This window comes from Myodes glareolus, chromosome X (assembly GCF_982192425.1).
Source record: "Myodes glareolus chromosome X, mMyoGla1.1, whole genome shotgun sequence".
Classification (NCBI taxonomy): Eukaryota; Metazoa; Chordata; class Mammalia; order Rodentia; family Cricetidae; genus Myodes; species Myodes glareolus.
This window is the reverse complement of record NC_142053.1, coordinates 140,127,722-140,153,495: the sequence shown is the minus strand read 5'-3', so window position 1 is coordinate 140,153,495 and position 25,774 is coordinate 140,127,722. Positions and strand designations below refer to the sequence as shown.

Sequence of the window (25,774 nt, the reverse complement as noted above, 5' to 3'; positions counted from 1 at the left end):
ACTAATTAAAAAAATGCCTCACAGCCAGATTTTATGGAGGCATTTTCTCTATTGAGGTTTCTTCCTTTCAGATGACTCTAACTTGTGTCTAGTTGACATAAAACTAACCAGCACAATGCCTACGAAGAAAGGATGTGGTCAGAAGTTATTCAATAATTTTGTAAATGACCACTTTGAAATTATTCTTAGACTAGCCTGCCTTTTTATATCATACAATGGCTGTTGCTGAGAGATCTTGAAAGTCTGCAGAAGTTAGTTACACCCTGTGACCTACCTTGGAATTCAAGGTCATTATATGAGGTAACATCACTAAATAATTTCTAAGTTGGAACAGCACATAAGAATGGCATTGGGGGTGTTGTCTAAATTTAAATATAAATTTTAGTGGTTCCAAAAGATACCGATCAAATGAATGTTAGTATAATGACAGATGTTCTGAGCAAAATACATAGAAGCTTAAAGAGGAAAATTGTGAGATAGTGGAAAATGATAATGAGAAAGAAAAAGAGACAGACAAATTTAATGGAAGCCATGAATTAATTTACATCTTAATGAATGTATTACTCACCTTTGTACAAAATGCCTTGGTCTTAGTAGTATTTTGCTGTTTCAGAAGCTCAAAGCTCTGTAAGCATTACCATACCAGAGATCCATAAGGCCTTTAAAAGTGTATCCTCTTCATGCTTGTCCGTAAGCAAGTCAAAAGACACAGCAATCTATACATATCTAACAATATGGAAATTAAAGCAATATGCGTAAAACAAGGAAGGCCTAAATTTCAAATTTTGGGCTCACTACTTATTGGTTGTGTCATTTGAGAATGCCACAAAAATTATTGAAAAAGTTTCATTACACAGCTAATGTTGAGACAGTGCCAAGTATGATTATGCTGACAATACCACAAATGATGAGGACGATGATAATGGTAGCAATGGTGATGATGATATTAAGATGCTTGCTGATATAGTTTGGATGTTAAGTGTCCACTAAAGGCCTACATGCTAAAAACTAAGTCCTCAGCTTGGTGCTATTGGGAAGTGGTTGTGTTCGTCAATTTCTCTGTGGCAAAATACCTGGGAAAAAGAGTGAGCATAGGAAATATTTGTCTTGACTCCTGGTTTCAGTCCATAGCTGGCTGGCTGCATTCTTCTTAGGCTTTGATAAGGTAGAATATCATCACAGAGAGCATGTGCCATAGTAAATTGTTTTAAATCATGGTGGCCTGAAAGCAGAGATACTTCAAGAGGAAGAAGCTAGACACAATATTTACTTGTCTATCACCTGTCGCAGTGAACTACTTTCTCCAACCAGCCCCACATTCTAAGTTTCTCTTCAACCCAAGAAAGGTCATCAATTTAGCAGTGAATTGACCCATTGATGAAATGAGAGCTTTCATAATCCAAAAACTTTCAAAAACCTAATCCCTGAACATTGCTTCTAAGGAAATGAAGCCTTTAATATATAAATTTTGTATTGAGACTGCACAGTAGGAGAGGCCTCAATAGATGGCAGGTAGCAAGAGGACTTTCAGTGGGCATTTGAAGGATATAGCTGGATCCCAGCTCCTCTTCATTTCTTTTGCTCCCCCTATAGCCATGATATGTTTGATTCTATTCTACCATACATTTCTGCCATAACTTCTGTCTCAACAACAGGTTTGATTGACCCTGCACTGAAATCTCCCCAACACTGAGAAGAAGAAATCTTTTCATTTTATAGCTTGATTACCTTGAGCATTTTTTAAATAGTAAGTTAGCACAATCTTTGTTTCTCATACCACTTTTTTCTTGCTGTGACTGCTCTTTTGAAACAGTGATATTTTTAAAGCATTAACATCAATCAAAAATAGTGAACTTTTTAGACATCCTCCTGAAAATAATTCTTTTACATAGACAGATAAGTCTGAGATATCCTTTTCATTCCAGACACAATATCATTTCGAGGTTTATCCAGCATAATTTCTCTGCAAATCTTCAACATGATCTTTTAATTAAGACCTGTCCTGGACTTTTCTTATTGTCCCAAATTTTCTTATTTCTTAATATCCCTTAAATCAACATAATTTCCATACTAATAATAAATGTTCATAGCAGCAAAGCTCCTGTGGGGGTCATCCAGACTTTTTTCTGTGATCAGTGCATGCTTTGACATATAGATCTTATTTTCAGGCATCAAGCTTCCTAGAGGGATCTTCTAACTCTTCTAACTCATAAAAGTGAATTGTCATTTTGGTTTGTACCTCTTCAGAAAGTCTCCTAGACAACTAAAATGAGGTCCCAATAGGCCTGGTTCTCAGAGTGTCTAATGTAGTCTGAGCTATCCCAGATTCATGGGATGGAGATTCTGAAGGCATTGCTACTTCCTCCTGTCCCAGTACCGATGAATGGCAGGTGAAGAGAAGGAGAATCAAGTTGAAGTATAGGAATCTTGTTAGGGAGGGCTCTGGGGAGCAACAGCTGTGAAGAGGAGAAAGAAGCAGAAGTAGCAGAGTGAGTGGAAGAAGAAGTCATACTTCTTATGTGACTGCAATGCAGATGTCAGCTGATCATGCAAGGAAGTCTGAGGACTGGATGAGGCTGCAGAACTTTCCTGAGTGCTCCCAAAGCACAATGCCTTTGTGCCTTCACATTCCCCAGTCACTGGACGTGAACTTCTCAGAGGATGCAACATTGCTTGCAAAATGGATTTTCTGCAGCTGGAGAAAACCTCTGCAGGGAGCTAAGGAGCAGGGTTACCTACCAGAAGCAATCCTGGAAGTTTCAGGAATTAGGGAAGCCCTGGAAGAGTAGCCATTACTGAGCTCTTGAGAAGTAAACTCCAATAGTTCCAGGCCAAACTTCATTTAGTAATGACTTTGCTTTCTCTGTTATCTGGTTTTGGAGTTAGAAGTGAAGGTGAAGCTATGAAACCAGACCAAATACAACATCGCAATTCTGTTTGTATAAAATGCCTTTCTGCCTAGACGTTGGAGCTCCTTGAGCTTGATGCTATGTACTATTTCGTCTCTATGTCTATAGAATGTTGTGTCATGCTTGTTTAACAGTTGGTCACTAATACTTTTTAAACTTTACACAAGAAGAAATAGTACATCACAAGTAGCACTGGATAATGTTTCTCCTACACCTGTCCAATCCTATCAGTAAGACCAAGTGCATCCTCTTCATCACTTAGTAAAATGTGATGTGAGCTTTTAGGTCCATGTTGTGGGTGGAACCCTGAGCACTGTGCACACTAAGCAAGTGCACTGTTGCTAAGGTCACTCCCCAGGCCTGGTGTTAGGTTCAGTTGGATAATTTTTACTTGATTTGTCTCTCTGTATAGGATTCTTAAGGTCGCAGTTTCATGTAAACGGCTAGAGTTGTATGGTGATGAACAACTTGATGTCTATGCACAGGTTTTTTTTAAGATCTTGGTTCTTTGCTGCTTGGAAGGTAGTATGACTTTAATCAAATCTGAATTTGAAACCAACTGATTAACTGGGAGATAGTGGTCAAGCTGCTTATTCAAAGGTTTACTAATCATATCTCACTGTCTTTGTCCAGTTCATGCTGTGGTAACAAGATGCTGTAGACTGGTGCATTTATAAAGAATAGAAGGGTTTTGGCTTTTACTTCCACAGTGTGGGGAGTCCAGGGAAATGACACTGGCATGAAGTGATAGTCTCTGTGTTGCATTAAGACACAGCAGAAGGAGAAGCAAGCACACATGAGACAGAGAAAAATCAAAATGAACTCATCCTTTTGATCAGAACTCACTATTGTTATTTCCAACCCACTTCCATTGACCTAATCACATCTTGAAAGTTCAAGTTCTCTTCTTCCTCTTCTTTCCCTTCCATTCTTCCTTCTTCTACCTCCTTTTCTTTCTTTTATACTTATGAGAGAACATTTCACTGTGTGCCCCTTGCTGGTCTTAAGCTGGCTGTGTAGACCAGACTCAGACTTGTAATAATCCTCATCTATTTCTTGACCTATGTGCCGGAGGCATAGGTATGCACCACCATGCTCAACTAAGATACCACCCCTAAATACCACTGTGGTGGAAGCTAAATTTCAGTATGAGCTCTAGAATGGATATTCTTGGAAACTCTAGGCACTAACAGTAGAAAGTAATAGAGAATTTTTGAAGGTTAATACAGTATCATAGGTCAAAGCTGATAGTGGCCTCCATCTGGGTACACAAAGGGAAAAAGCTGAGAAGTGTCTGCCTTTTTGATATATTTGAAATGTAGAACTGATTGCATGTGAGGCTAGGAAACTGTAGAAGAATCAAGGGTGATTTTCTTTATCTAAGCACTTATTTCAGGTAATCTATACTTTTACAGAGCAGATGAATAAATATTGTAAGGTAGGAAGAGTGAAGTTGGTGTGGGGAGGCTAGAGAGAGGCAGAATGGATCAGTAAAGTTCACATATTTCTCAATAAAATCATTTCAGGAGAGAGGGGGAGAGAGAGGAGAGAGAGGGGGAGTGAGGGAGGGAAATAGAGAGAGAGAAATGAAGAGAGAGAAATGGAGAGAAAGAGAGAACTTAGAAGGAAGAAATAACAGACTGGAAGATCCTAGACTCACTAATGACCATTGGGAAGGGTGTGGAAGCCTCTTAGCTTCCATGAAACTTAAGAAATAAGCATCTTCTACTGGGAGACCTCAAACACATGATCAGCCCATTTCAGGCCCTCAGAACATAGAACTATTTTCTCAAGGTAACCTCAGCACCAACAACCTGGCATGGTACATATGCAATGCCTGTGCCGTAGATGATGGAGACCATTCTAAATCTAGTGCCATTGGGATCCCAATAGGAATGCGATTTAAAACTTCCATTTCTCTCTGAGACAGCTACCTACAACCAATATGAATATTGAACATCTCTTTCATGGTCAAACACCCTGGCTAGTGGCCTGATTGTTATCCTAGTGCATGAGGTTGAACAAGAATCTTGGTTTCTTCACAATAGGATGAATGAAAATGAAAGCTGAAAACTTTTTCTAATCCAGTGGTCAATGAATGTGTACTTTTAGAGATTCCAGGCCTGTTTCACTAGATGCTGACCCTCCTCAGCAATAGTTCCACTGATAGTAATTCAGGTATCATATAGTGGATTTTAGCCTATTCAAAGTATGTGAACTTCTGCAAATATACAACATACACACAGAAAAGTAGATAAGATGTAAGTGAGAAGTTTGATTGACGTTCAAACCCCAAGAATATAGTATGCAGAACTGGAAACAGTGTTGGCATTGCCCAGAAACCTCTTCATACTTCTTCAGACTCATCACCTTGTTCCTAGCATAACCACTGTGCTGACCTCAGTCACCATTGATTGATTTTGCCTGGGTTTTATTTGTTTGTCTCATTTCATTTATGTTTTGTTTTGATTTTAGAGACAAGCTTTCTTTTTGTAACCCCGGCTGTCCTGAAACTCACTCTGTAGACCAGGCTGGCCTTCAGCTCACAGAGATTTGCCTGACGCTGCCCCCCCCAAATGCTGGTATTAAAGGCGTGCACCACCACCACCACCTAGTGATTTCTGGTTCTTTATGACTTTTCTTATTTGCAGAAGTTCTGAGGATAGAAGCTGGGATTTCATGTGTTCTTCACAAGCACTCTCTCACATTTATATCTCTAGATCACAGTTATGAATATGATCTAAACTCTAAGGGGTCAAAAGTGGGGCTTAGTAGCCCACAAATGAGCTTCAAGCACCTCTCTTCTTAGTATTAGATACAGAATAATCTCTCTTCCCCCCCCCTCTCGTGTGTGTGTATGTGTGTGTGTGTTCAGTGTCCTAGAGATATTCCATGGCCTTGAACAGATTTTCACTGGAGTCCTTGTCCCTGAAAAGGGTAAGAGCCATTTCTCTAAGGTTTTGCGTTTCTTACTGTCTTTGATATTTTGATTGTGTAATCGGTTTTGTTTTGTTTTGTTTTTTAGCCACTACTTTCACCTGAACAGTCTAACACTGTTAATTTGCTGTCTCTGTTGTTGAAAAGCGTATTATCCAGGGCTAGATTACTCTGCAAGGTTGTTAAAATGGTTCGTGTTGCTTCATATATTGGGGATTCTACATGGTCTAAACAAAGGGATGGTATTTATTAAAATATTTTATGCCTATGCCATTTGATCAAATAAACATTTAAGTCTCTACAAATGAAAAAGAGTGAAAAGGTGGCACAGGAAAGTGATCTGTATCTGTGGCCATTATTCTGCTTTGAAACAGCCTCTCAGTATTGGCAGTCTGTCTTGGTGGTTTGCTACGTGATATGACTGGAAGTGTCTAAGTCACGCATCAAAGGATTCGGGGTATCCCTAGGGAACATAATCTTATTCGCTGAAGTCAGCAGTCTAATTTAAGACTTCTTCCTGTGGAACTCAGACTTGCCTTACCTTCCTCAGCAGGTGTATTCAAAACAGATACCGAAGGCAAAAATGACACATGAAAAGTTCTTTTGAGAAGTAGTTGCTATTTTCAGCCTTCTGCTTTAAAATTTTTTTCAGAAAAAAGTAAATTTAGGGAATGATGGTGAAGGTCATATTCAAGAACTCTCACAGAGTAGGCAAGTGTTTTTCCACAGAGTCATACTCCCTGAGAAATTGTGATTTTGTTTACAAAAGTCATGCTACTGCCTTAGATGCTGAAAGATACCTCTTCTGCAGAATTACATTCAACCAGTCATTCATCTTCCACCTACCTGGTCCATCCATCCCTGTCTTCAATGCTTATCGATCTTCAGCTGAATACTCTTTTGGGAGCATTCCTTTCCTTAAGTGGCTGGAGACAGACGAGAGTCAACATCCAGCCAATAATATCAAAATAGCATGAATATGTATGGTAGAAACTCCAAATGAATATTCTGGGCACACACTGGTTTTGGCAAGATGAATTTTAGAGACCTCTTCAGGAAACTGAATCTTAAGATCTAGGCCTGGCATGTTGTTTGCATTTCCCACTGGGTATGAGAAGGTAAAGAATATAGGCTGAAAGATGCCATCAAAGTGTCCCATTAAGATCAGGGAAGGTGCCTGTCCAAGTGCAAAGGCAGCCACTTTTTTCTGACATTCACCTTCTTCTGGCCACCTTGAAAATCAGTTTTTCAACAAATTTGGACTTGTTATAGAGAGCATGGGAACATTTCTGTTGGAGGAAAAAAGGAGAGCGGGGCTAGCTTCTTTCTGTGTGTCCTGTACTTTACTCCATTCGTCCTTCTGTCTCAGAATCTGTGCTGACTGGAGCACTCTGCCTCAGTGCAGTCACATAATTCCCCCATCTCAACATTCCCTCAGGGATATCTTCTCTCACCACCTTATTGAAAATTGCACCCAATCCCAAGCTGCCAGTTCTTCCTGTTTGTCCTCCTTACTCTTGTTGACTTCATAGTGTTTTCCTTTCTAATGCACGACATGTTTTTTTTTTAAAATTGTCCTTTTAGTTCATTTATTTCCTGAGCACCTACTAGAATAGAAACTTGTGAAAGAGAAGGATTTTTGTCTGCTGTTTATCCAGTGCCTGTAACTCTGCCAGGAACATGGGGCATGCTTGTTGGGTGAATGAAGTTGGTGTGACAACCATTTGAGCATGAGCTGGACTGGAAGTTTGCTGAAAGAGGAAAAACAGCCATAGAAATGATCTGGCCAGTCATTCAGCTGATCATTAACTCCTGTCTGGCTTGTAAGAATCTGAAGTGATTCCTGGATTAAATTCCTCCAGAGACCTTTTATAAATCACCTGAAATATTGCTCATGATCAGACACCTGAACTCTATTACTCTTATAAGCAATTTATCAATATGTCAGTCATGCACCATGGAAACTTTCAAAATGAGTTTGAGGACTAGAGATGTAGCTCAATAGTAGAGGTTTACTTGGCATGCCCCAGGACCTGGGTTCTATCCTCAGCACTGACATAGAAAAAAGAATGCATAAATCACAGGTTAAATTCCAATCCTATCACATATAAACTATACAACCTTGGACAAATTTCTAAACCCATCCTTGGAACTGATTTCCAAAATGGAACACCCTATTTATATACTGTTATTCGCTGAGTTGATATAAAAATTAAACCAAACAATTTAGTCAAAACTATTAGCTCATACCTGTCAAGTTGTACTAGATAACTAAAAGGTTGAGAAGTTCATGATCAAAGGCATTGGCCTTTGAATACGTTATTTAAAATCATGCTGCTACTTAGTTATGAGAACTTCACCAAATAATTGACTCATATCTCTCTGGCTCTGTTTCACTATATCTAGTGGTCAATATTGTGCCTGTCTCCTAGAGTCATTGTGAAGTGCACAAAACTTGGGTGAAGTCCAATTAAGAGGCCTGTGCAGAGAAAGGTCCTTAGCTGTTCTCATGGTTATCGATATTATTTCTATAGTGCCTAACCTGCTTTTTGTAGCTCTATCTTTCCATCTTTCCCTACTTTAGCAATATCAGTCTTTTTATATGCTGGAATGCTGATGGCAAATTTTAAAACCACATCTACTCTATGTGTTGATGCTATCAAAAGAGAATCTCAGTGTCTGGTTGGGTGTTAATAAATATGAATTTGGTCCACAAAGCCAACATGTCAACAGAGGAGGAAAATATTTGTTCAAGTACAGTTTGCAGGTCTGACCCCATGAGAAAGATCATTTCTCTTCTCTCACACTGAAACTATAGATCAAAAGGAAAGAAAGCTTGATCCTGTAAATGGGTATATCCTAAGAATAGCCTAGTTGATATGTATAAACATGACTATACCATAGAAAGATAAATAACTAGCCTAGGTTTCCACGGCCAGGAAGGCAAGCTTCCCATGAACATTTGAGGTGACATACTAAGAGAAAAAGGCCATCCTTTAGGAGATTGATCTAAGAAGAATGAAGCCACTTACTCCTGTTGGTAGTGACGGGCATTAGAATCGAGAACAAGAAGGCAACGGAAAGTTGATAGAAATATGAGGCCTGGCCCTCCAGAACAAAGATAAGGAAAGGGGGAAGGACCTGTAGGTCCTTGATACTGACTCTAATGTCACCAAACAAACCTGTTTCTCTAAAGTAGAGGCTCCAGAAGGCAGAGTTCAGATGGTTTTCAAGTTCCTGGCAAATCTTTACAGGCTCCAAAATAAAGCCATATGAATATCAAATTGTTTTCTTCCTTTCCCAACGTTTGCCATAAAATTTGAATCTAATTCTTCATGTCCAAAATTCAGACTCTCAGAATTAACCCAAAGAAGATTACTTTTAAAACATGGAATGGGGGGCTGGAGAGATGACTCAGCAGTTAAGAGCACGTGCTACTTTCCAAAGGTCCTGAGTTCAATTCCTAGCAACTACATGGCCGCTCACAACCACCTCTAGTGGAATCTGATGCCCTCTTCTGACATAAAATCATACATGCAAATAGAGCACTCATATGCATAAAATAAATAAGTCTTAAAAACCCTGGAATGGCTTTATAAGATAACTTAGATGACAGTTTATCATGCTACAAAACCCTCAGCCACTACCATTTAGTATGTACATATCCTTTGTGCTGTGTATAACCTTCAGGGCTTCCTGCCACACACAGGTGAGAAACAGATTGTAATTCTGACCCTAAAGTTAAGAGAACAAGAGTTTGGAATAGCTCCATGTACAACACCTGCCTAGTGTGCCTGAGCTCCAGTCCCACTACATAAATACATACACACACATACATACATATATGTATATACATACACAATACAATAAAATTAACTGAGCCTGGAGAGATTCCTCAGCAGTTAAGAGCATTTGCTGTTCTTGCCGAGGATACCCATGGTGGTTTATAATTGTCTGTAAATCTGCTTCCATGGGGTGTGTGTGTGTGTGTGTGTGTGTGTGTGTGTGTGTGTGTGCAGGAAAAACTCATACACATAAAAAATAAATAAATCTTTAAAAAAGAGAGAGAATTGAAGTTTGTAAATCTTTACCCCATTGCCTTTAATCATAGAACTCCCTTTAATCATAGGACTATCACATTTCAGAGCCACTTTGAATCTGCTCTGTTAACTTCTTAAAAGCCATCTTTTATCTCTTGTCATGAGGTTCTATTCCAAATTATCTCATACTTTTGTATTTTTTAAATCTATTGAGAACCTCAACTGGCTTTTGCTTTTCTGGCTCTATAACTGCTATATTAGAAATTGAAACAGAATTCTCTATTTATTTATTAATCCACTTAAAGTCACCACAATAAATGTGTTTATGAATGTTTTATATATATATAACATACATACATATTCATATGGATTACATCATGATAGGAATGGGTTACATCTTGATCAGTCATTGGCCAAAGGGATTTCATGGATCCCCAAAACATCACAGACTATTGACAAAGCAACTGGTCACTTCCCAAATCCTGGTGCTGAAGATATCGCTGATTTTTGTCATCCAACATAGAGATATTGAGCTGGCACCCAGCCAGAAGCTTCACCACTACTGAATAGTGATGGAGGAGGGTCATCTGTCTATTGTTAGCTTTATTGGTTAATAAAGAGACTGTCTTGGCCTTTTTGATAGGCCAGCCCTTAGGTAGGTAGAGTAGACAGAACAAAATTGTGGGAGAAAGAAAGCAGAGGCAGGCAGACGCCATGTAGCTAGCCGCCAGGTCAGACATGTTGAATATTTTATGGGAAGTCACCACCTCGTGGTGAGATACAAATTATTAGAAATGGATTGACTCAATATGAGAGAGTTAGTCAATAAGATGTTACAGATAATGGGCCAGGCAATGTTTAAGTGAATACAATTTCTGTGTAATTATTTCTGGTAAAGCTAGCTGGGCAGCGGGAGCACAGCTCACTGTCATTCATTTTACAGAATAGGACTTATGGTGTTGTGTGTACTATGTACACTACCAGGGTAAGAAAATAATCATTAGTATCACCGAGCTACAAACCCTGAGACCTATGACAATGTCCAGCACACAAGGTATACTGGTATAATAATAACAGAAATAGGAAAGTAATAAGGTACTTTCTAAAATTATATTCAGGCCTACTCCATGAGATGCAGCCCATACATGACCCTGCTAAAGGGTCGTGGGTGTCACAAAGGAAGCAGGGTCTTCCAGAAAGAACAGGACTGACATACGTGCACACAAGCACACAGTAACAATACACATAAGACCTGCACAGGCTCAAGCAAATGGGATTCCAGTACTAGGAGGGGAGAGTGAATACAGGGTCTCACCCCTAACCAAGAAGCTGTATCCAATTAACATCTGCTTGCAAAGGAAGAAGATCTGTGTGGAATATCAACCACACTCCAGGGCATGCCCTCACATTTCTGAGTGGGTTTGGTTAGGTAATTTTCCCCTTTTTGTGAGCTTTTTGTTGTTGTTCATTTTTCAGTTTTTGGCTTGGGGGATTTTATTGACAGAGAGGGAAAGAGAGAATAAAGTTGGGCAGTTAGGGAGGTTGAGAGGATCTAGAAAATTGGAAAAGAAAATATAATAGGCTCACATTATATTGTATGAGAAAAAGTTAAGAATTTTTTAAATGAAAAATATGAGTGGATAGCATGTATTTACATTTTTTTGCATAACTTGTTCGCATCTAGCTCCATGAAAAATAGCTGGGTTATTGTGCCTTCATTAACATTTAACTCATTGAAACATGTTGTTTGGGATGGAATATATTAAAAAATTTCCATCGTATGGATGTACGGTTGGAAAATGGAGACAGCTAATTCTACCCTGTTCATTTCAGAAACCCTGCAGGATCCTTTAAGTTCAGTTTGACTATGGTTAGTCTCCATACATAATGAAATATAATCTATTTATCGAGAAAAATATGGCTGACAAGGTTTAAGAAATGGCATACAACATGTTTAGGATATAAAATAGACTAAAAACTAGCAATAAAGTAATTGCTTAGATACCTATACTTCAACCATCAAATGTATAAATGAATAAATGGGTGAAATAAATATGTTGAAGTATTTATAAGCATGATTATTTTTTGTTTGATGAAAGCTATAAATGATTACTTTGCTTTAATCTTACATCCTGTAATTTTAGGGATCAAACCCAGTAGATGATAGGCAAGTATTCTACTACAGAGTAATACTGTGCACCATAAAGATCTAAGTGTCATAATTTCCTTGTCATCTAGAATTTTTACAATAGTATGTGTGTGTGTGTGTGTATGCATGTATGCTTAACTGTGTATGACACTTAAACCAAGCATAGTTACTAATCTTTGCTATTCAACCTTTCCTACCTCCTCACAGTTTTCCACATTCCTTGAAGTATCTTTCAAAAAGCTTGGGACTGTTCTGTTTGGGGAGCCCAGAGGATAATGTACCTTTCTCCCAAACACCTTAATCCCTCTGGTGGAACCCATGTGTTATAGTGCTTATTTTGGAAAACTTATTTAACTTTCTTTGATCATAGAGATTTTGGTATTAGTCAACAGTCTATATATAGGCTAATGATTATTTCCTGACAATTGCCAGATAGTCCCCATTCTCTTTCCACACATGCACATGCACATTAGTACACATGAGTACACACATGTACACACTTTTGACCTATGCAGCTACTGTAGATTGAAAGTTCAGTAGCTTTCACCTGAGATTTGTAATATTTCAAAGCAGTCATTATTTGTGCTCTATCTTTTTAACCCACGATATTTTAAAAAAAAATTACCATGCTACATCGCAGGGCTATTTTGAGGACAAAACAAAAATGTTATCCAGAATTAGACTTTGGAACTTGGCGCTTCGTGAGCTGGGGGTTACTCTGATGTCTTTTCATGATTTCTTCAGAAGGACAGGCTGTCTTGGACAGTGCTCAAAACAGTTACAATTGCAGGATTGTTTATACCATAGCCAAACTTGAGCTCCAAATCTCTTGCAGTGCCTTTGGTTGTGTGGTCTTATAAACTTCCATTTCCTTCCTTTCTTGTTTATTCCTTGAAGCTTAAAACTTTGAAAATTTTTTAATGAGTCATCCAACAATAGCTCTTTCCTGTATTTATAAGAAACTTTCCCTCATCTTCTAAAAGCATACTTGCTTTTATGAGTACACTGAACTAAATCATTATTTGCTTAGATGTAAGGCACTGAGGACTGTGAGCAAATTCATGCATAAGAAATGCATGTGTATTCTTCAGCATGGTGTTCTTGGTATGTTGCTTGTTTGCCAATTTGTTCATCCAGATTGTTACTACTCACACTTAAGAAGGTCCTTGACTAGAATCACTTTGGCACTTGGTCACTATCACCTTGCTGATTAATATCTTGTGGTTAGGAAAGCCGTATACCTTATCTTGGCTAATATTTTACCAGAACCTCTGAGCTATACTGTGTCAAACAGAATCTTGTAAGAGACCTACCAACACCCCTATGTTTCACTTCCACCTGCAACAATTTATGCAAAGGTGTTATCCTTGGAGGAAGGAGAAAAGGGCTGCAGAGAAGTACCCATCTCACAAGGTGTCCAGGCTGGAAGATGAGTGTAGGAGAAGCAGGCTGCAGTCGTGGGATGAAGTCTTAACTGAAGGTCACGCTTTGTCAGTTGACTCTGCTTTGGCATAGAACTTGTCCTTCCCTCTTTTCCAGGCCAAACTCGAAAGTAAGACTGGGGGTCTCCCTTTCTGAAATAATTATCTTGTGCTCCCTGGAACTTAAGAATAAAGAGCTAGACCTTGGAGAAGAGGGAATTCTACTAATGCACTGCCTTTGAATTTGAATCATGTCTCTTTTCAAAGTGACTGGCCAATTTTGAAGGTTTTGACCATGTCTGTGTCCTTCTCGTATGAGCTACCCTCTCTTTCTCTGTCTGCATCTTGTTGTTAAGAACCCTTTCCTCTTTCTGACTCTTATGGTCTATGGAGGAAAAAGAGACCAAGATGGTCACAGAATTAATCCAAAAGTTAGCATGAAACCTCTTCCCATTTTGCTTCTCAGTTGCCCTGGTTACAAAAACAATATAAGATGCACAATTGCTGAATGACTCAGAGTTACTGGGAAGCTTATTCTGATTCAGTTGAAAGACGCTGTAGTAATGCACAACCTGTCTTTTGACACAGGTTTTTAAATAGACAGAAAGTGGGTTTGTATGTATCCTTTAACTGCCACAAGCAGGTTAGGCCTCCCAGGTGTGATCTGTATGTTGTCTTATTGTCAGTATTTTATGGGGCTCTGCTCGATATCCCTATGTCAAAGTGTTATCCTAGTGGGGAGAGCTAGCTAGAGTCAAAGTGCTTTCATGGAAGGCCTGGGTTGTTTTATTTCTCTGCTTCAATTTCTCTGATCTCTGAAAACTCCTATGCATCTAGACTTCCAACTCCCTGGAAGAGTGAACCGGGTTCTGTTTTGTGGTTCTTCCTTCTCATAACTGTACACCTATGGCTTCTCATCCCTTCTAACTTGCATTGTGTTTATAATTGTAATTCTCTGATTCTCTGTGTACACACCGGCCCATGATTCTAAGATAGTTACAAATATTATTGACAACACAGATGCCTCTAGGTAACTGTTCTCTACTGGCATTTAGATTTTATAGGCAAGGGTCCCAATTTCAGAGACAATCCTCTTTACTCTGCTTAACACGCCACCAAACTTATTTGATTGAAAGAAGATATTTTGGAGATGTCTATGCCAAAAAGCTGAACAGGATTCTATGGATACAGGTGCCAAAAGATTTGAGCATGTATTAGATATTGGCAACATGATTTGCTCTTAAATATTGCCAACTTAGGACTGGAGAGATGAGTCAGTGGTTAAGAGCACTGACTGCTCTTCCAGAGGACCCATGTTCAATTCCCGGCTCTCACTTGGCAACTCACAGCTGTCTGTAATTCCATTCCAGGGGACCTGACACCCATGACAAAACATCAATGCCCATAAAATAAAAATAAATAAGTTTCAAAAATGCCAACGTGGCAGATTTAGCAAGATTTACACTGTTTTATTTTATTTTAATTTTCATAAATTTTATTATAAAAAAACTTGTGGATAAAAAATTGCACACAGAAATTAACCAGATCCAAAGTGTATACATCTCAGTGAACTTTTATGCAATTAGAACAGCCATTCACAGCCATTCTGAAGCTGTGAAGCAGCACATTGGATCTTACTTTTTTTCTATATGTATGTATTTTTTATGTTCTTACCTACTGCCTCATATAAAAAATTCATGATGGAGTTAGGAACAGAAAAGGCAAGCAAACAAACAAATAAAACCCCAACAACTAGAACAAAGCTAACTGTTTTCTCCTAGCACGAGGACCTCCGGGACTGTATTCTTAGGCTTGGTGGTATAGGAAGCAACCTCACCCAGTGAGTTGTCCATGGCCCTAGTGATACATAGTTTCTTCTCTCAACTAGTGTTACCTAATTTCCAAGGCATACTTAAGCAGTAGTGTTTTGTTAGTGTCTGTTACGTAGCTCTCTGAGCCTGCTCAATAAATGAAGAAAAACATGGTTATCCCAAAGTACAGTGAGGCAGAGGATGTACACAGTGCCACAGGTCTTCACAGGCTAGCACAGAATTCTTACTCTTCTCTGAGTCCTCACAGTTTAATTCACTAGGATATCACCAAATAATCCTTAAAAACATGGTGGCATGTTTTCTATTCCCTTGGAATCAGATTCTATGATACATGACTGCTTTAAGCAGTTTATGATTTACACTGTTTTAAACATTTTCTTCTAAATTCTTGTATCTCACAGGGAAAATCATATCCCTTCAGAGGCCCATTCCCAGCAGTATGGAATCCAATCGCCTACCTAGATCATAACAACCTCTGGAGGACAATGGATGAGATGGGTGATGAGGTAACACTTCCTAAAACTGCATATGTAATTTTCATTATTCTTCAGAAGAAAGAAGGTACAAAGTATTGGTCATCCCACATGCATAACATAGTGCCCAGCACATCCTAACAATCAATATACACCAGTAAAATAAATGAACTAATTTGTTTCTAATGTTTAAAAGAATGAGCTGTCAAAAATACTTCTATCTGTATACACTTATTGAGCAAGTTGAGAAGTATGAAGCCTGAAGCCTTTCTGGGATGATATTTCTAATTTAGAAAATCCCCAGGACATAGACAGTTCTTTGATTATCCATCACACCCAAACTTTCAGCTCCCAAATAAACACATGGAAGCTTTAACTGAAAACTCTGATTTCCAGATGGTTAACTGCAATTCTTTCATCCAAGTTAAAGAGCTGAATTTGTGAATGATATCTGTAAGCTATTAACTTAATTCCCCTTAGCTGTAGCTTCAGTTTCCATGATTGTAATTATCTATGGCCAACTGCAGTTGAAAAATATTAAATAGAAAATTCCAGAGAGACAACATTCACATAGCTTATTACAATACATTGTTATAAACATTGTTTTGTTATTGCTAATATATTTCTGTGCATGGTGTGATAATTAAATTTTATCGTAGATATATTTTATAAGATAAACATCTTAATTCTAAAGGAAAGTAAGTATAAATTGAGTGCTATAGATTTGTTACAGAAGAGCTACACAGACAGAGAGACTTATGATATTTGAGAAACTATTAGGGGCACTTGGAAAATTAAATTTTAAATTTTTTCTTCTTTGAGTTAAATCGTTTAATGTTGTGCAAATAGTTAGTTGAATGGAAAATTGTCTTTATTTCTTCTTTAATGCATCTCAATGTAGATTCCCAGTGATGCTCCTTGGAAGGCACCCCTTGCAGAAGAGTGGGACTACATGTCAATGAAAGAGTTGCTGGATAAGATCTGCTGGACTAAGTAAGATTTCCCATTGGGCAAAAGCATTTATTGTGAAAAACCTTGGGGTTTATTTACATATGCCAATTAACAGGCAGGAGGCAATCAAGTGTCTGCTTTATGTCTAAAACCATAACACTAAGTAAATATTTGAAAGATCCTGAAATGAAGTCTTCCTCTAAATATAGGTATATTTTACTTCTTTGGTGTAGTTTTGTACCACCAAGCTGCTATTTCCCCTATGAAGTCCTCAGAACTAACCAGAATCAGCCATTTTTTCTTAGAACATTTTGAGGTCCGGTGGTTTAACAGTCTCCCGAGGTTGTTGACGTAGGGATAGTTTGTATTCCTCACTGGTGGCCAAGTGTAGAGAGCACAGGCATTTGAAACACCTTTTATAATACAGTGCAACTCTTCAGTATTTTAAAGGGCGACTTCTAGGTAATTCACACCTGTTAGAGGACACCTGTGAGTAGACCTACTTGTCCCAGTTAGCGAAAAGCCTATAGTATCTAAAGAAAACACTTGAGTCAAGGCTAAAGTTCTCGTTCACAGCAGTGGAAAGTGAATGCGGTTTCCATAGGCCTCACATCTCCTGGGCAGCAGAAAAAGTGGAAAGGATTGCAAGTCTTCAAGTTCATAAGTAATAGAACTGAGAATCAATATCAAGAAAACTCTCCTATCATGATAAATAGAATGTCTTGAAAATCTGTTTGACTCAGAAGTTGATACTTTCATGCTCTGGATGTTAAGGAAGTGATGACACTGACCACTCAAAGTAAAAACAAGGTTTTAGATATATCTGAATCTATGATGTGGGAAGAATCAAGATATGTGCAATAGACAGACTTCTTGTTATAGGAATTCAACTTTTTAAAATTCATCTTAGAGTGGAAAGGAGAGAGAGATTACTTCCAGTATTATTTATTTTATTTTTTAAAACAATTTTTTTTTATTTTACATACCAATCCCTCTCCCTCCCCTCCTTCTGCTCCTCCAACCCCACTGTCTATCCACTCCTCAGGGAGGATCTGAAGCTCTAATAACCAAAGACTGATTAGATGAAATAAAGGGTATCCGAAAGATGGGATAAACTAGAAAGTTTTAAAATCACGTTGTAGAAGAATACTTAGTGGCTTAAAAAATAATATTAAACACATAGAAAAAGAGGCTTTCTGGGAGCTTTACCTGTAAACCACAAGCCTTGTGATAAAATACAAAATAATAGGAATGGGTTAATTTAACATGAAAAATTAGTTAATAAGAAGCCTAAACTATTGGCCAAGTGGCGTAGTAATTTTAAAAAAGAAAAAGAAAAGTGGGCTTTCAAAGATTATTAATGATGAGATATACAATCACAACTCTGAAAATAAAATTATTTATTATATGCATTATAAAAAATAAAGGACATTCGCTGCAATATATTTAATGAATAGTGAATGGTACACTGCATTTACCTATTACTGTTCAGTTGGATATTTTGACTGCCTCAAAGCTTTCACCATCATCATCATCATCATCATCATCATTATTATTATTAGGCACATATTGTGTAACATGCCCTTGAAAGCAATCCATTCTGAAATGATCATTTGTGCCACAAAATTTATGGCTATTGTATCATTTAAGAACACTTATCTACAGCATTTAAAACTTCATATGAGAACATGGTTTATAATAGAACATATTTTTGCTGGAGTAGAATTATGTTTATTTACAAAGTTTGTAGATTTCCAATAAGATAATCTATATCTGTTCTGGAACTTCTGTTATGGGATTTTTTAATAAATTATATTTGATCCTTTTCCTCAAAGAGCTTTTAGGCATCTTCACAATGGAATCAATTATGTTTCTCTAAGTTCATAGAGACCTGAGATTCTTACAACAGCCTTGACCTCAACCTCCAGTTAGTGAATACTGTGGTGGTCAACTCACAGAAAGAATGTTGAGATATTTATTTAAAGAAGAATTGTGGCATTTTCTAATTATTACGAAGCAAGATGTACATGAGATCATTTGCTGACTTTATAGGAAACAGCCCCCAGAACAATTAGCCTATTCTTATTCAAAGTAGAAAACATCATATTGAATGAGGTAATCCAGACCCAGAAAGACAAATATCATATGGACTCATCCATAAGTGGCTTTTAGACATAAAGCAAAGAAAATCAGCCTACAATTCATAATCCCAGACAACCTAGACAACAATAAGGACTCTAAGAGAAACATATCATGGATCTAATCTAAATAGGAAGTAGAAAAAGATAGAATCTCCTGAGTAAATTGGGAGCATGGGGACCATGGGAGAGGGTTGAAGGGGAGGGGAGAGGAACGGAGGGGAGCAGAGAAAAATGTAGAGCTCAATAAAAACAATAAAAAATGACAAACATACATTCAAAGACTAGTGCTGGTCATTTCCTTAGTCATGATTTATAAAATGTTGTTCAGAAGAGCAAAGTGTATTTTCATTGGGATCATAGGTATGCAATTATGTTTTAGAAAAAGCTATTTGTAGAAAAAGAACACATCAAAAATAGACTTGTAATTATCTTTTGGATGGCAGAGATATGGAAAATACTCATTGCCTCATATTTTTATCTTATGAATTATGAATCAAAGCTCATCTAATGTGTATATATTTATGTAATGAAACTAATATAATGTTTATCTTTTTTAAAGTAAAGAAGACAAAATTACAAAACATTATTTCTCTAGATTTCTTGACCTTTCATCCCTTAAATGCTGTAAAGTTCATTTTTTTTTTCTTGCTGAAACTCCCAGAGTTTCAGATTAAGAATGGATCTGCTTGACACAGGGAGATGCAGTTTTTCTCCTTTACATACAGCTTCAATTAATCATCATTAGTCTTTGTCCAAAAAGAACATTTGTCTTCATGGGAAAGATAGACTACACTCACATAAATTTTATTACTTCATAATTTTATGATTATTCATTTTATTATTAGCTATTGATAATTTCTTTAATTAGGACATTAAAGGATTATGTAGTGCTCAGGACTGAACCCAAATCTTCACACAAAATGGGCAAGCCACATCCCTAGATCTATAAATTAAATTTTATCATAGGTTTTTAAGTAAAAAACAACAGATAAGCAGCTGTAGAGATAGCTTGACTTGGGTTCACTTCCTAGCACCTGCATCAAGTGGCTCACAGCCACCTGAAACTCTACCTTCAAGAGATCCAAAACCCTTTTCTGGTGTGTTTGGGCAACTGGACATATGTGGTGCACATAAATACACTTTGGATTTTTGGGAGGAGAGAGATAGAGACAGAGATTCAAGTTTATTTTGAAAGTCTTGGCTTTAACCACTTAGTGAAAGGGAGTGCCTTTTACCAAAATAAGAATTTCAGGAAGACTAGAGAGTGTGTAGGGGCAACTGATGCCACAGGCTATGATGAAGTCAATTCTGAACAAGGTGTTTTGTTTTAGGGGGCATAAATACCACATTTCTAAGTCCATGTTTTCATGTTTTATGATATTGAATTCCAGAAGTTTGTTAAATTGTGATAAACATAGCCAAGGAAACAAGAAACTTGACTACTCTAGACCTTTCAGAAGGCTCTGTTCTGCATTTGTGAATCATACTCTTGTTTCTTTCTGAACAGATCAGCAAAGCAACTTGCTACTCTCTTTGTGAACCTGTGTGTCACTGCAGAGACCCATGAGGTCTCTGCTTTGTGGTTTCTGTGGTATGTAAAGCAGTGCGGGGGCACAACTAGAATCATCTCAACAACCAATGGAGGGCAGGTACTGTACCCACACAAACTCACTACTACAGAAATTACAGAAATAAGTATCAATCTGCAGTCACTAGATGCTGATGAATGAGACAGGCTTGTAATTTGTCATGCTTTATTTACTGTGGTAGCTTCAAGTATCTTTCAGAAGGAACCATCTGTTGTCAGGTATCCAAGTAGCCAGCATAATTTTAAGAGGCTCCTCAGAAATTCCAAACAAGAAAAGACAGACATGCACTTAAATTTAAAGAACATGCCAAGGTATGGGCTGTAGTTCATTGATAGAACACTTCCCTGGAATGGAACAGGCTCTGGATCCTTTCCCAGTACTAAGAAAGAAAAAGAAATAAGGAGAAAATAAATGAAGGAAGGAAGAGGTGAGTGTTTTGAAAAGCGACGCCACATGTGAGGATTCATTCTTCATTTTATTTATTCAATGCCTGCTTTCTGAGCATTGTGTAAAGCCCCGTTAGGCAGAGTATAAAATGGATTTAAGTTTTTAATCTGTTTGGTTGTCTTTACTCCTTTCCTTCCTGTCTTCTTCACCTACTATGCTCTCTTCTTCCTCCTTCCCTTTTCCCCCTTCTTTGTAGACCTATTTGAAAAAGTCTTTTAAAAGTTAATCAAGAAATAATGAGCTCTTCAGCAGGTAAAACAGCTTGCTATAGAAGTTTAACAGCTAAGTTCAATCTCAAGAACTCAAGCAAGAATAGATAGAAAGGATAAAACTGGCTCCACAAAATTGCTTTCTGACCTTCACACTTGTACTCACATATGCATCATGCACACACACACACACACACACACACAAAATTACTAATAATAATAGTATAATACTTTTTTGAATTAGCTGCTCTAAAACTTGAGGATGAGGAGGTAGACAGGTAAACTGTGTGGTGCATAGCCAGGTATAGTATTCAGAAACTCTTGAATGTTTGAAAACAGGGCTGAAGACAGGTAGATTCTGCAAGATGAAGTGAAATGACATTGGTGGCCATTGGAGCAGCAGACATAAGACCCTAGATAAGGTGGGCCCACCCAAAATAGGAGGAAAATGACTTGGTGCTGGAGGTGTAGTGTAGGGACGGCAGAAATAGGGTGTGTCTGATTCTGAGTCACAGGACAAGTACTAGTAATACTCAGGAAAACAATGGTCATCCTGTAGGTAGAGTTTCACTAGGCCCAATGGACCAGCCAAAGAATGTAGAAGGGGCCCAGAGCAATGTGTTAACCAGGCAAAAGGGAAACCAGGATTATTCTGATAATGTTCAGCTCAGTTTGGAGCCCTGGAATCCACAGTAATATAGCTTTAGGGTGAATTAATAAGCCAAGCCTATAATTTTGTCAAATGACAATAGCCTCTAGTTAAAAATCCACTTAACAATAAAAATGTAAGTAAAAATACATCTGACAAGAATGTATAGGAAATTATTCCCAATAATAATGCGAAATTTCATATACATTAGAGAAGGGATAGCCAGGGGAACAGCCACTTAGCTGTTTATGTCAGCTCTTATATTGAGCATCCACCTTTAGTCCAGTATTCTTCTTTTCAGGAAAGGAAATTTGTTGGTGGGTCGGGTCAAGTGAGTGAGCGGATAATGGAGCTCCTTGGGGACCGAGTGAAGCTTGAGAGGCCTGTGGTTCACATTGACCAAAATGGGGAAAATGTTGTTGTGGAAACCTTAAACCATGAAATATATGAGGTAAGTAAGACTCTCAAAGTGAGGGAAAGCGATCAGAATCCCATGGGTAGCTGAAGCATATATGAGGTCAAGGATAGCCCAGACTTCATAGAGTTGATTGGCCAGAGCTACATCTGCCTGAAAGAAAACAAAAGGAATTAAACTATTTGAGAGGAGAGAATATTAATAATGTACTCTCTTTAATTGACCCTTGGGTGATTATAAAATCAAAAGAAATATTTGATAAGAATCAAGCATGGCTTATGGGCGTGGCATAAATTTAAGAGTTTGGAATTTTCTCACTTCATGAGATTTTACATTTTAGCAAAAGACTAAAGCTATAGCCAAATATATAGCCAAAGTGTATCAAATAGTGATAAGTACTGTGGAAAAATGTAGATGAAAGTTTCTGTCCGGCTCAGTATCACAGCTGTTCAGTCACAAAGAAACACACAGAGGCTTATATTAATTATAAACTGCTTGGCCTATTAACTCAGGTTTAGTATTAACTAGCTCTTATATCTTAAATTAATCCACAATTACTGACTATGTTGAGTCACATGGCTTGATACCTTTTCTCAGTAAGGCATTCTCATCTTGCTTTCTCTGCATCTGGCTGATGACTGCAGACTGTGCCTTTCCTCTTCCCAGAATTCTCCTAGTCTGGTCAGCCCACCTATACTTCCTGCCTGGCTACTGGAAAATCCGAATTTTATTAAACCAATACAAGTGGTAAATCTTTACAGTGTATAAGAACATTATTCCACAGCAGACAAATCAAATGGGAAAAGGAGAAGGCATCCCATAAGGATGACTGGGATGATGGATCATGTTACTTTAAAGAAGGTTGTTAGCAAAGGCAAGAGAGATGAACCCAGAGCTGAAAGAGATGACTCTGTGGGAAAAGAATTACAGATGGATGGAATAACAGCCAGGGCCAGGGCCTAAATTGGAAGCGTATCTGGACTGACTGAGGAATGCACGGTGATCAAAATGCAAGCAAAATGAAGGCAGGGAAAAAAATAAGAAGATGTGGAATAGAGAGGCAACCAGGAAGGCATGAAAGGTTTAGAACTAGAGAGTATTAAAGGCTGTTTTAGTTTTTAATGAGGTCTTTCTGGCTTCACTGTTAAGGGATTAAAAGGGAGCAAGGGTAGAAACAGAGAGAGAGAGAAGAGAGAGAGAGAGAGAGAGAGAGAGAGAGAGAGAGAGAGAGAGAGAGAGAGAGAATTAAGAAAAACTTCTGCAGCAGGCCAATGGTGTTTAATCATGTTTACTTTTCTTTCAGGCTAAATATGTGATTAGTGCCATTCCACCTATTCTTGGCATGAAGATTCACTATAGTCCTCCCCTGCCAATGCTAAGAAACCAGCTGATCACTCGTGTGCCTTTGGGTTCAGTCATTAAGTGCATAGTTTATTATAAAGAGCCTTTCTGGAGGAAAAGGGGTAAGTACATTCTGGACATAAAGATGTAGCAGAGAAGGCCCAAGAAACTTTGTATCAAGATACATATTTGGATATAACTATTTTTCTTAGAATTCTGGACAGAAAACTCCTGATACTGTAGTTTCAACGTTCTGAGTGCTGGTATTGTAGGTGTGTGCCACTACCTCTGCTACTGCAGGTTCTATGAACAATTCTTGCAAATAAAATATATTGACACAAACACATGAATTATTTTTTCTTGGAATCTGACCAATTCTTTCAATAATTTAATTTCAAGTTTATTTAATCCTCTCCAAATCCCTATGAAAATATGTGACTTTATTTTCTAAGATACCAAAAGCATGAATTTATAAAACATGGATTCATAAATGGAGATGTAGCTCAATAATTGAATGATTGCACAGCACATGCAAGACTCTGTGTTTTATCCCTAACTTCACACAACCAAAAAGTGGCAATTGTGAAGTTTTTCAGGTCATGTTTTCTTAGTGTCAAGATCCTACTAAATTAAATAAAATCCATTTCTTCATCCATGTTACTATACCAGGTAGGACAGTGAATGGGAATGCTCATGAAAGTACTGTTTTGTGCATTGTTTGAAACACTCCTGATGTCGCATTTAACACTCACACCACTAGATACATGTGGGTACCAACTACCCGAAATGTGGCTAGTGACACTAAAAACAATTTTTTGGCATTTTATTGCATTGAGTGAATCACCACATGCAACTAGTATCTGCTGCTTTGGACAACATGTACAATCATTTCTTTTTGTTCTCTAATCATGTCTACTTAACTACCGAGTAAGCACTAGAAAGAAGAGCAATCCCTGCCGCTGAGGATAAAATAAAAGCCAGGGTGGACTAGAATGGGAGGAAGACTGTAGACATAAGACTGTGCTGGAAACAATTGAGAATAGTGTCAGGATAGCATTTCCTGTACACAGGCAGTCCTCTGTATCCATGGGTTCTGCTGATGCATATCTAGCCAGCTACAGATGAACAACATTCAGAAGAGAATTATACCTGTCCTGAACATGTGTAGGCTTTTTGTTCTTATTAGTTTCTCAATCATTTTAGTATAAATAAAAATTTATGTGGCATTTATATCCTATTAGGTATTTTTAGCAATCTCAAAATGACTTTTAGTGTATAAGAGAATGTGTTTAGGTTCCCACCTTATGTAAAAGACTTGCACACCCAAGGGTTTTGGTTTTCCTGGGGGTTCTTTGTAGTTGGAGGCTGTTCATTCATTCCCGGCTGCTCAGATTCGAAATAATCACGCAGAAACAATATTTGCAATACTGTTTGGCCAATATCTTAAGCGTATCTCTAGCTAGCTCTTATAACCTAAACTAACCCATCCCCATAATCTGTGCATCACCATGAGGTCATGGTTCACCGGCAAAGTTTTGGCAGACTCTGGTGAAGGCGCCTGTCACCTATGGCTCTGTATGGTTTCTCCCTGTCTCCTCTTAGTCTCTCTCTTCATTCCTGTTTGGATTTCCCACCTGGCTTTACTCTGTTAAGCCATTGAGCAAAACAGCTTTATTCATTAACCAATAAGAGCAACACATATACAGAAGGACTTTCCACACCAATTCTTGAAGTAAAATCATCTAGATAAGGAGGGACAGACAATCGATAACCTTACCCAACCATGCTTCAGTCTCTTAACTCCCCTCCCAGCAGCTAGTCCTGGTTATTGCTCTTACTGTATTGGAACATTCACTGAGCAAGTGTTCTACCCTTTGCAAAGGACTTACCTCAAAGATCTCTGTCCTTTGCCCTTTGAATTCAATGACAACAGCATAATGAGGCTGAATTTCTTCCTTCTGAGACCCAGGCCATGAATTTTAGGTAGCTGGCTATGTGCAGATTGATAGAATTTAGGACAAGGAATAAAGACTAGTTTAGGTTTTTTGTTTGTTTGATGTAATTAGTTAGTGCTAAGTTATTTTTTAATACACCATATTTTGATCATATTCTTTCACTCCTCCTTCCAGATCCTCTCCACCTCCCTACCACATATTCTCCAATATACTATAAATAATTTCTATTTAAAATACTTAATACATGCTGCCATCTAATAGCTATTATACAATATATATCTTTATACTATATATGTGTGTTGTGTAATATATGTAT

General features: G+C 37.9%; 1 protein-coding gene across 2 annotated transcripts in view; it reads left to right on the top strand.

Annotated features, from left to right (window-relative positions):
* The window catches only part of Maob (monoamine oxidase B), a 102,545-nt gene that overhangs the window by 64,463 nt on the left and 12,308 nt on the right, over nt 1-25,774 (top strand). For both annotated transcript variants that reach the window (XM_048461358.3, XM_048461359.3), the window contains exons 4-8: nt 15,690-15,794; nt 16,663-16,754; nt 20,361-20,502; nt 22,049-22,198; nt 23,466-23,625. In XM_048461358.3, the coding sequence (XP_048317315.1) occupies nt 15,690-15,794; nt 16,663-16,754; nt 20,361-20,502; nt 22,049-22,198; nt 23,466-23,625 (649 nt within the window). The remainder of the gene's footprint in view (nt 1-15,689; nt 15,795-16,662; nt 16,755-20,360; nt 20,503-22,048; nt 22,199-23,465; nt 23,626-25,774) is intronic.